Source organism: Condylura cristata, unplaced genomic scaffold (assembly GCF_000260355.1).
Source record: "Condylura cristata isolate star-nosed mole 26May11 unplaced genomic scaffold, ConCri1.0 scaffold00017, whole genome shotgun sequence".
Taxonomy (NCBI): domain Eukaryota; kingdom Metazoa; phylum Chordata; class Mammalia; order Eulipotyphla; family Talpidae; genus Condylura; species Condylura cristata.
The window spans coordinates 25,255,915-25,268,272 of NW_004567118.1; the positions used below are offsets into that span (position 1 = coordinate 25,255,915).

Consider the following 12,358-nt stretch of genomic DNA (forward strand, 5'->3'; position numbering starts at 1 on the left):
AAAAAAATTAATTTTGGGCTGGAAATCAATGGGAATGAAACAGTCTCATATAAGAGAAGGTGAGGAGGCAGAATGCTAATACCGAGAAAAGAAATGAGGTCAGTTGTGCAAGAGGTTTCCATCTCAGATGCATTTTAATACATTGATACATTGATAGTATTTTAATACATTGTGGATGTGATCCAAGAAAGTGGTTCATATTTCTTGGATACTTCATCACCATAGATAATCTGTTGATTCTTGTCAGGAATATAACCTTTGGCTCTGGCTCACTCATGGAAGCACAGTTGAGCCTTTGTTTGTTGGAATCGTGAAGGAAGATCAGTTCATGTTACAGATCCCCAAGGAAGGAGATGAGGAGAATAAAGGCAAATATCTATCTCACTCCTCTGAGAGCCCAGTCCCGAGAAACAAAGGTATCAAAGGTCAGTAGGTTGGGGACACAGGTCAACAAACGGGTCAGTTGCTGGTATAAGAGACATTACATGCCTGCAGAGTCTGGTAGTGAATGCATGGACATACTGCCTGGATGTAAATGACCAAGCAAAGAAAAGGAGAGGTGGGTGAAATGCAGCCCGTCAGCTGCAGTTAAAATAGGTTTTGGCTCCTTTGTTCCAGGCAGCCACTGCCAGGAGTGTGGCTCAACTGTTGCCAGATCCTCTAGTTTTTTAGAGGTGAGAAAGCCTCCTTTTTGCACAAAATTTCTGATATTCAAAACACTCTCTTAGCAGGTGATTTGGATCATTGTGCAGCAGCTGATGGAGATGCCCTCTTCTGGGTTGAGCACCTACCAAGGAAGAGCTAATCCTCTCTCTAAGCTTGGGCCGTTTGAAATATAAGACCATTGTTTTTTGTTCCCTTTTTATATTGAAAATTTCCAGAGGAAATGAGAGTGGAGGGTACAGCGAACTTCCCTCTTATTCAGCTTCAACAGCCATCAGTACACTGCTAAGAGTCCTGAAATCTGAAGCTAAGAGCACAAAGAGAGATGACCCTGCTAATGCCATTCACATACTTGAGTACCTCACCTGTTGCCTGGGCTGTGTGGGAAGTGCTCCATTATTGAGAACCCTCGCCAAGTAGACCATGTCCTTATTTTGTATTAGAGAAGTGGAGCACTGTCCCACAGTAGATGCAATGGCAGCTGGCTGGTGGCTCAACTGGCATCTAGGTGGTCAGTCTCAACCTCTTTTCTCTAAGCTTCCTATGGCTTCTCCACACACAGCACTTCCTGCAAAGCATCGTGATGCTCTGCCCATTTCAGTTGAGGGCCACTAGACACACACCCTATTACCTGCATTAAGTTAAATACTACAAAATAATGTCCATTTGTTAGTTGAGCAGTCACCTGTTTTACTGCATCTTCGTAGGATGGTGGCTGTGTTATCTCTGCCACTGCTGAAGTTGACTTAGAGAAAGTGGGAGATGGAATCGAAAACTTTGGTCCTGCCTGATCAGAAGAGTGTAAACCGGCCACCTGCGAGTATAGTGCAGAGGAACACAATCAGTTAATGGGTCGATCAGAGGTGGAACTTCATCTCATTTCAAAACTACAGGTTAAATTCTGGAAACATCAAATTAAGAAAAATAAAAGTGCTGTTTTCTATACAAACAGCCCCGATATATAAACAGTAGCATGTATCACTGCAAACTTATTGCTGGAGGCTCTGGGCTGGGACTTTACATCCTCATTATCCCTCTAGGAGATACCTTCTGTTAAGGGAATGAGCAATGAGAAAAGGAAAGAACCCCAAAGTGTTCAATCCAATACAAAGTCAAATCTCTCAGCCCAGGAATTTTGAGGGTAATTTATCTCTCAGGCCATTTTGATTATTTGCAGTTAGAGACCCCCCTGGACTATCTTTCCATGAGCCAGTCATATGTGTTCTGGGAAGCACTGGGTGCTTTCAGGGTGTCTGACCCTGGGGATACCCTGCCCTGCACACAGTATTTTTGCATCATGGCCATTTGATGTCTGCCTCCTGCCCTTCCCTGATGCATGGTCCCTTGGAAGTACCCACATTTTGGATTCTTCCTCCTGTGGATTTGTATCAGCTCTTCCTGTTTCTATGGAGATAGTGCACTGTAACACAAACTTTCTGTTCCTCTCCATCCTTTCCATGGGTCCACAGACCTCCCTCTTTCTACAGCACTGTTTCCCCATGTACCTCTATTCCAGTCATAAATGGCACTGAAACTGGCCTGTTTGACATGTTTTGTTTTTTTAAGATTTATTTACTTGTGCATACAGAACTGGAGTACAGGCCAGAGGTGCGGGGGCAATGAGAGGATTCACCAGAGACAGAGTGGGGGTAGAACAGGCAGACTGATGAAGTACACTGCTGAGGGGGGCAGTGGGCGGGTCAGGAGAGGTCTGCCACGCCATGAGGATTACCTCTGGGATAGGGATTGAACTCATGCTGAAGTGGCTTTAACTTCTTAGTGTTGTGTTTTAACCTGCTGCGCCACCAGGGAGGGTCCTATTTGCCATGTTTAATGAGCCTGCTATGGCCACTTAGTTATTATGATTTCTAGATGACCTCAGGAGATAATTCCTTGGTATACTGCCTGACATATAACAGTACATCAACTTTAGTCCTTTTCAGGAGGACATATTTCTATCTACTGTCACTTATCTCTGTCATTGAACTTCATCATCCACCATGGAAGACAGGGGCCACAGCAAACCTTTTTTGCAGGTGCCTACCTTTTGCTGTACACCTGGGCTTTGGGGACAAGGGGTTCCCCCAGCACCATGACTGCTGTCTGCCTGGGCTCCAGAGAAAGGGGGATGGAGGCTGGAGGGCTGGGGAGAGAAGCTTGGAGGGTGGCCCTCATGTGCCCCTGAATTCTGTAGAAAGGAAGAAGGAACAATTAAGCAGCAGCATGAATGAAAGCAGCCATTGCCTCTCAAGATTATTGGTGTCATATCTTTTCCAACTACCCTAATTTCATTACTGAACTCTCAAGAAATGCTGCTTTGTACAAAATGGGCTCTGGTCACCTACCACTCAAAAACTCCCAAATAGTCCCAGTGTATGCTCCTCACCTGTAACCAGGGTAAGATGCTCCACAATCTGGTACCATTTTCTCCTGCAAGCTGCCATTCTACTATTTCTTCCATGAACTTCCTTCAGCATGTCCTATACATACTCTCTCCTTATCTGTTTTCACAAGGAATAGCCTTTTTTTTTGACTCTCGATCTTTAAAATCTCTGAATTCTCATTACATTTGACCTTTTACAGACTTCCCTTCTTTTCTAGTCTTTCTTAATCAATCTGCCCCCATAAATATTTTGTGTAATGTTAAAAGCACAATAAATCATATTATCTTATATTGTTCTTTATATTTTATCTTATTATTGTGTAATCACTCATGTCTTCAGAGTGCTTGGAAAACCACAAATCAATGTGCAAATGTTAGATCTTAGCAGCACTGAAATCACTGGAATTGAATACCAATGATCCAGATCTTTGCCTTGAGGGCTATTTACCAACGAAACCTAGGATCCGGTGCACCAAATCATGATGACAATAATCCACGCAGGTCCCAGCCCGTCCCAGGATGCACACTCAGCCACGGGCCCCACTTCTTTTATTATGCTGTTCTGAGAGGTTTGTTAAAATACATTCTCATTACTTATGGCAACATTTCATATTTCCATGGTAGAGAGTATTCCAAGTAAAAAAGGGTGCACTTTTGAATCAGATAGTGTAGTTTTGTGTAGCTGAGCAACTATTTTAACCTCCCTGAAACTTGTTGTCTTCAGTGGCAAGTAAAAACAATAAATTGGAGCTGATAAAGTTGTGCCAATGAGATGGTTCACATTTGTGGTGCTTACACTTGGCATGCAGCAAGTATCCAATTAATGTGGACTGTCTTCCTTTCTAATAATACAGATTTCAGAATCTTTTGATAATATAATTTTCATTCTTTTATTTTAGGTAGACATTTCTAATACTTCTTTGACTTCATAAATAAAAGGAGAGTCTCGAATGATCACCTTGCTTCAGTCAATGAATTAAATTTGTAAGTCACCTCTTACAGCCATCTTCTTACTCTGTTCCAGCTCCACTGACTCTTTCTGATTCTGCACTATGCCTGTGCCTACCCCAAGGCTCTTCTATTTGATGTTCTTCCTCTGTCTATAACACCTTCACCCCAAATATTCTCTAGGCTTCTCCTTTACCTCATTCAAAACTTTGCTCAAATGTCCCTGGCCCTCCAATGTAAAGGTGCAAACTTCACCCTCTACCTCGCCCTCTGTTCTTTCTTCCTAAGATGTATCAGCTCCTGATGCATTGAACACTTACTTTGTTTTCTGTCTGTCTCCCCAATAGAATAAGCATTTTTGTCTGGCACTAACCTTCAGAGGCCAGAACAGAACCCACTATGTAGTAGGTGCCCAGTAAATATTTGCACTGTGTAGACTATTACAGGGAGCGATGATAGAGTTTCATAACTTCCTCTTTGGTTCTCTTTGGTTCCAGAGGTTGGTTTGACCTCTGGAAAGGCTTGACACCAAAGAGTCCAGAGAAAAGAGATTAGCAACCTACTCTTCATGAGCCAAATCTAGCTGTTTATGTCAAACTTCATTGGCACACAGCCATGTGTTTTCATTTACAAGTTGTCCCTGAGGAGTGACTCGTAAAGGTAGAGCTGAGTAGTTATAGAGACAGCATGACCAGAAAAGCCAAAGATATTTATTATCCATAACTAGTCCTTTATAGAACAAGTTTGTCAAGCCCTGTCTCAGAGAAGTAAGTTTGATTTGCTGAGTAACTTTGAGGATCATGATGTCCAGGAGCTGCTGTTGGACTTTTTTTGGGTTAAACACTTACCATCAACATTCTCAAGAACAGTTTTTTAGAAGTTGCCAGTCTACCTCTCACTTCCAGAAACAGAGACAGGGTGTAGGGCAGGGAGTTCTTACCTGTGCAGTACACACCTGGCTGCTGACAGGTGAGGAGACCCTGTGCCCTTCCCCTTGAGCGCCTGAAGATGAAGGTAGGTAATAATGGTTGTTTGGCGAAGGGGGCAAACTGATATGCTGGGGGCTTTTCACTGCCCCAAGTGGTGAATGCTGAGGGGAACACTGCGGGCTGAGAAAGGTGGAAGAAAGTACGGTGGTTTGCCCTGAGGAGTCCACACAGTGAGTGTTCCCAAGGGACAGGAGTGGAGCAGCTTCACAAGCAGGAGGCTGGCCCTCTGAGCTGTGGCTTTGTCTTTTCACAGGTATTTGTTGGGATGCAAAAGGACAGCTGGAGACGGCATCCTCCTGCTTGATGGGGGCGGCCAGGAAAGGCAGTGGCTTCTTGTCAGCACAACTGTTCCTTTTCTGCTTCTGCAGCTGCATCCTCAACTCCTCCACTTGCCTCTGTTCTTGCTGCAGTTTCCAGGTCAGCTCGTTTATCACTTTCTGCTTCTCCACCAGCATCTTGTCCTTCTCGGAGTCCAGTGCATCCAGCTCCGAAGGAATGGAGCCCCCGTTCAGGCTGTTCATGAGGCTCTCCTCGGCGCAGACGTGAATGGGGGACGGGTGCAGGCCGAAGGAGGGGGACCCGTCGGGGAAAGTGTCCGGCAGGGACCCTGCCACTGACAAGTCAGATGAGGCGGGGGAGATGGGGGGACTGGAGCTGGTGCTTCCAAAGTGGTAGAATCCGTTGGATAAGGCACTGGTGGAGGGCGAGGACTGGTAATTGGGCAGCGCGCTGGTGGGTGTAACAGGAAAAGTGACAGTGGTGATTTCACCGAAGTTTGGCATGGGGTTTCCAGAACAGTCCTGGAAGGGTCGCAGGCGGTCCATGAGCGCTGTCTTGGTGCCTGACACGGGCAAGCCCCGTATTCGAAGCTGTTGTCTTAATTCTGAGACCTAAGAAACCAGGATGTTGTTAGTATGCTGTGTAGTGATGGTCTTAGAAAATACATTTGTTTTGTAATTTAAATGTAGCCTTAACACACCACAAGTGGAATTGCACAATGTCACTGTTCTTTTTGTAACCTCTCTTCAACTTCCTTCCCATGATAGTTTTCATAAAATATTAATGGGTCCTCTACCACGTTTTCATATCCAGAATCATAGAAATGTAGCACTCAAGTGAAGTACAGAGAGTACTTACTTACTTGACTGCCCTCTAACTACCATTTCAGCTTTTGCTCCATCTATACATGAGAAAACTGATATCTGCCTGGATTTAGACTTCAGCCTTCAACTAACCATCTCCAAGTATAATGACTCCCACATTTTCTGCTTCCTGAGGGAGAGCTCTCCCCACCTGGCTCTTTGTTGTGGTTCTAATCCTAAGCAGTCACGAGAACCTCTGGAATTGGGGTACAGCACAGATAGCTGGGTCCCAGCCCTTCCTGCTAATTCAGAGGGTCTGACATTGGAACCGAGACTATCTATTCCTTTCCAGCAAGTACCCATGGATGTGATGCCCCTGTTCCCTGGAGCAGTTTTTGAGAACCATGATTCTCACCAATATTTACGTCCTAAATCGAACAACTGGCTGGACGGTAATCACCTATTGAGAGATGACATATGCAGAGATAAGATCATCAATTCAAATTCTGGTCTCTCACTAGCCCAGTGATCACTCTGCTTAGTTTTTCCTTCTGTAAAATACAGATGTCAATACCTACCATGTACATTTTTTGGTGAGGATTAAAATGGCTTAAAATTTGTCAAGTACTGGAATGGTGCCTGGCAAATGGTTAATGCAATGTAAGAGCTTGTTATTATTATGTTGATTCACATGTAATTATCTCATGCCTGCAGTTTTTATACTGTTCATAAATTATAAACTACCAATGTCTAAAAATACAGAAATGAAATAAATTATAGTGCATGCAAGTGATGAAAACTGTAGATCCATTAAAAGAGATGCTATAAATATTTGCTGATATAGAATAATGGATAATTATTTAGGGTATATTATTAAGTGAAAAAGTTTAAATTGCTTGATTCTATTTTCTAAAAAATTATATAAATACATGTGTGTATACATTAAAAAATTTGTTTACAGATAAAAATATCTGGATAAAGATATGCTGCAATGTTAATAATGGTTCTTATTTGAATTTCTTAAATATTCCTCATAAGCATATTACTTTTCTAATTAGTACAAGTTTATTTAAGTCACCAGTATCAATAAACCCATAACATAACAAGAGTTCATAGGGAAATAGTCCTCTGATAGGAAAAGGTCTCTTGAATAGGGAAGCAAATAAAGTATTCACAAAAATATTGACAACAAAGTTTGAAAACACACGTTAAAAATAAAATACAAATGCAAATCATAGCTTCAGGAAAAAGTAACTGCAGGATAATAAAATGTTTGGGAGTTTAATGTGTTAAATATGTTTAAGAACCCAAACTAAAAAAGATTGCCACTCTTTATAAAAAAGTGGGTAGTGCACAGTTACAGACAAAAGAAACATTATTTTAAAAGGGCAATAATATTTAAATGCTATGTTTCACTTTAATATTTTAGTCATCCAAGAAATACAAATAAAATATGTACATATTTTCTATGTATCTAATTGACAAAGAAATGAATAACACTGTATTATTGAAGGAGCAGCAAAAATAAGTAAAAATGTTAAAAAGAAAGGTCTTTATTTAAAAATTCTTTTGATAGGAAATAAGTTTAAAATATATTAGACACATGTAAATAGTGACTCATTTCCCTCCTAATTTTGTACTTGTCTTTGTCTAAGGACATTGTAAGCATCCACTTGTGTGTACATAAAATGTTTCTGCATGTTGCTTAGCAAAGCCCAGCCAGACCCTGTTACACAAAGGAAGTTTATTTTATTTTATTTTATTAAGCTACCGTTTACTTTTGTTGCAGTAACATTGCATTAAGAAAGCTCTTTACTGTCTTGCTATCCCCAGTCTGATTCTTAGACCAGCAACACCAATAATATCTGGGTACTGGCTAGAAATGAAGAATCCTACAATTCCTTCCCCAAATCCAATGAATAAGAAACTGCATTTTACCAAGAGCCCCAGGTGACTCAGTGTTTCTCTGAGTGTTTGAGAACTGCAACTTTCACACACTGCTTCTAGGAATAAACTGGCACAAATTTTCGGAATGGAGAAATGTTAATATGTATCAAGAACTTAAAAAATAGTAAGATGCTTTTTGGGGGGAATTTTCCTCCCATGTATTTCAGCCTGGAGAGGTAATCCAAGAAATTGATAAATGTATGTACAAATTATACTGCTAAACACAAAAATATGGAACCAAGCTAGATGTTTAGTGGTCAGGTGTTAAATAGTTGGTGAAATATGATATGGTGCTATTAAAATTTTTATTGACAATTAAGTTATGAAAGAATGTTTATGATATGTTAAATAATAAGGCACACCAGAAATTTTTGCACTCATAATTATTTAAAAAAAAACATGTCCTTAGGCATTTTCGGTACTGAAGGAAACATGACTTGCAATTCTATCTTGAGTCTTAATGGTCTTTAAAAATATTCTTTACTTTTCTATAAGTTATCATATTTCAGTGGTGAATATGTATAACTTTATACTTAGCTAAAAGCTATTTTAAGTGGAATGGATCTACTTACATACCATAAGCACTAAATATGTTTTCTCCCCCATAACCCATAGTCTTTCTAGCTCTTTTTTATAATTTTCTTTTAGATGCACTGGTTTGAAAAAGTGCAAAATGGCAACTCATTATTGTTTTAATTTTGAATTACTTAAAATTAATGAGTTCTACACTTATTTTTAGAGTCTGTTCTGACACTGAATAATTTCAAGTACATTATTAAATAATGCAGCTCACATTCTAAAATGAAATGAATACTTGTTGAGTTCAGTTTTTCTTAAATTCCAGGAAACTTTGCTATGTGGGTCCTGTTTGGGACAAAGATTTGTGTTCACATTTTTAAAAAATTATTTTCACTGATTTATTCATCACTGATAATTTTTAAAAAGCATTTATTATTGAAAACTTCAAACATACTTAAAAATAGGTAGAAAAAATATAATGAACCCCATGTAGCCTTCAACCTTTTTTAATCATCTCACACCCCATCTTGTTGCATTTACACCCAACTTAGCTCTTCCTATAGCTACATTTTCTGAATTATTTGGAAGCATTCATAAATTTTCCTCTGTAAATATTTTGGCATCTTCTCTATATAGTCTAGATGATTATTTTCTTGAAAACTGTAGATATATTATTATTGTACCTAAAAATTACAAGCATTAATTTCTTAATAAGCATCAAATACCCTCTAGTTTTTTAATTTTCCACTCTTTTAAAAAGTAAAATTTAAATTTAAAAGGGTAATCTTTTTGTTATGCTAAAAGATATGGAACATAAAACTTGATATTTAACTATTGCAAAGTGGACAGTTTGGTGACATTAAACACATTCACAGTGCTGTGCATGGCACTGCAGACCTCTCCCTTCTCACCCGCTGCTCCCCTCAGCAGTGTGCTTCAGCCAATCCACATTTGTCTGTTCTGCTCCCCACTCTGTCTCTGGTGAATCCTCTCATCTCCCCACACCTCTGGCCTATACCCCAGTTTTTGCATATATAAATAAGTAAAATAAAAATAAATCACCACCCCCATCTCTAAAATATTTCCATCATCTCAAACTCCACTCCTTCAAATACTCACTCTCCATCTCTCTCCCCCAGCCTGTGGCTACCCCCTCCTATATTCTTTCCATAAGTCTGACTAATGCAGAAATCACTTGTGAGTGCAGTCACAGAGTATTTGTCCCAAAGTGTCTGACTTATTTCTCCCAACATCATGTCACCAGGTAAGAGAACCGATTTCTATAGATACAAGGTTTATATGAGAATTGGAGGTGGGTGACCCCAGTTCTAGAGAGAACTAGCAGGAGCTTGGCATCCTCTTCTAGGTTGATTGATGCCAAATTGAAATAGGGTCAATGAAACCTTAGCAATTTTATTGGGGAAGGAGTAGACGAATCTTTGCTATCAGGGCATGAGACACATTTTACTCACTGGTGCTGACACTTTCCCACTGAATTGCATTTGACTGGAATTAATCCCAATCTTACCTTTTTCTAATAGAAAATGATGACAGAGGACTGAGGATTGGGCACTGAAGACTGAAGGGCAAATGAGTGGCCAAGTGAAGGCCATGGAGACATTCAGGAGCTTATGGGGAAAAAGCAAGAAATGTACTGGTGTGCGCGTACATGTGTGTGTGTGTGTGTGTGTGTGTGTGTGTGTGTGTGTATGAGAGAGAGAGAGAGAGAGAGAGAATGATGTCAATGGCCCGTACCTTCAGGTCATCTAGATTTGATGGCAGTGGGCCTGGTTTGAGAGAAGAGATACCAGTTTGTCCAGAAAAACTGTTTTTGACAGGAGACAAAGGGGTATTGCCCAGTGGTGCTGATGAAGAGTTTGGATTTGGATTTCTGGCCATCTGTTCATTTGGTTCCCTGAAAAGCAATAAAAAGGGAAAACTTAAAATGTAGTCACATTCATACAGTGGACACTTGAACAGCACAGATTTGAACAGTGTAGGTTCTGTTATGTGGATTTTCTTGTAAACAGAAAATGTAAACTTAGGGTATAAATACATAGATGGCTATGTATTTTCTCTTCTTTATGATTTTCCTAATAACATTTTCTTTCCTCCAGCTATTTTATTGTGAGATACAGTTATCTAATATACATACAGTCTATATATATATATATATATAAAATTTATAATTTGTGTTAATCACTTTATGTTACCAGGAAGGCTTCTAGCAAACAGCAGGCTGTCAGTGGTTAAGCTTTGGGGAAGTCAACAGTTATACACGGATTTTTGACTGCAGGAGAGGGGTTGGTATCACTAACCCCTGGGTTGTTCAAGGATCAACTGTATATGAAGGCCATTTGCACTTTGATGGCCTCACAAATTCTTTGCCTCCAAGGAGTAAGCATGCACTCAATCAGCAGCAGAGGCAGGGAGAGGAAGAGCTACAGTGCAGGCTCCATGGCAAGAGGAACAACTGAGTTTGGGGGAGACATTAAGGAGTGGTGCAGACAGCAGCTTGTGGGGCTATGCTTGTCCATCTCTGCTTCAGCATGTGTGTTGTGTTTCTCTGGGGAGGCAGGAGTGAGCCACTCCAGGCTAGGTGGTGTTCAGGACGCAGGATAATTATTTGCATGACCTGAGGCTGAACAGAAATGGGTGGGGAAACCCACACCCCAATTTAATAGGTGAGAAAACTGGCCATTTAAAAGGTGACCTAGTGATGGATTCACATACCCGGGCTCAGGAGTCCAATTTGAGCCTGTCACTCTAGTCACTCAGCTTTGTCGTTTCCTAAAGTCAATGTGTGAAACAGAACCCATAGTCCTCAAAAATACCAATATTGCATTCTTAGAGGGTTGCTCCACTTTTCCATAATCCCATCTGAAAATGTGAGTTTCCTTTCTCCTGTGGCCACTTTTCAGGGTATTACTTCACTTGTTTCTTCCTAGCCTTATGCTCCTGAAATACGGTGCCTGGTTTCTAAATAGGGTCATATTCTTAACATGCCAGATGAGGATCTGGGGCAATATGGGGCTTGCCTGGTCCCCAGGTGCTGGCCCACGGAGCCCCATGCAGAGAACCATCCCACCCTGTCTGCAGCTCCCATACCAGACTGACTTACTTGAGCTGAGTTTGGTGAATCCCGGGGTAGTTGAACCGGTGTTGCTGATGTTGTTGTTGTTGCTGTTGCTGTTGTTGTTGTTGCTGTTGCTGCTGCTGCTGCTGCTGCTGGCTGAGGATCTGGAGCTGCAGAAACAGCTGCTGCTGCTGGAGCAGCCGGGCATAGGCTGAGTCCATGGGCGGAGGAGACTTCTCAGCCTTTTGATCCGGGGGAATGTACTGGTGATATTTGAGTTTCTTCACCTTTGGCTTAGGGTCCTTGGGTTTTTTGTGGCGGTTCTTATTGTCACCCAAGGATTTAGACTGCAACAAGGATGAAGAAATGACACGAACTTTAGGAGATGGAGGGGAATGACTTGGCATCACAGGTAAGTAACGAAGTTTTATCTGATGGATATTTTTAAGCCCCAGAAAGGCAATACAGCAGAGGCATGGTACACAAAGAGACCCTGGGATATTAAAGTAGCTAGTGAACAAGTCTACTGTGAGTGCATCAGAGAACACACCACAGGAGCATCCAGGCAGACTGCCTGCCCAGATTTGAAGGGGTGTAGACCTGTGTTTCGTAAGGGCATTTCCCTAACCCAAGCCCACTAGGGAGCAGATACTTTCAGAGCTTGGGATGGACCCATAAGAAAGTTCTTTTATAATCTAGACGTTAAATTAAGCAGTAATTAAGTTGACTTATTAATGACATAAACTTAGAT

The 12,358-nt window shown here is 41.1% G+C and overlaps 1 protein-coding gene across 1 annotated transcript in view; it reads right to left on the minus strand.

The window, feature by feature from the left end:
• Positions 1-12,358, minus strand: part of MYOCD (myocardin) — a 33,832-nt gene that overhangs the window by 3,607 nt on the left and 17,867 nt on the right. Inside the window, exons 5-10 of the mRNA XM_012726081.1 lie at positions 11,745-11,954; positions 11,653-11,696; positions 10,287-10,446; positions 4,935-5,873; positions 2,708-2,851; positions 1,349-1,477 (exon numbers count right to left, since the gene is read on the minus strand). Coding sequence (XP_012581535.1) covers positions 1,349-1,477; positions 2,708-2,851; positions 4,935-5,873; positions 10,287-10,446; positions 11,653-11,696; positions 11,745-11,954 — 1,626 coding nt within the window. The remainder of the gene's footprint in view (positions 1-1,348; positions 1,478-2,707; positions 2,852-4,934; positions 5,874-10,286; positions 10,447-11,652; positions 11,697-11,744; positions 11,955-12,358) is intronic.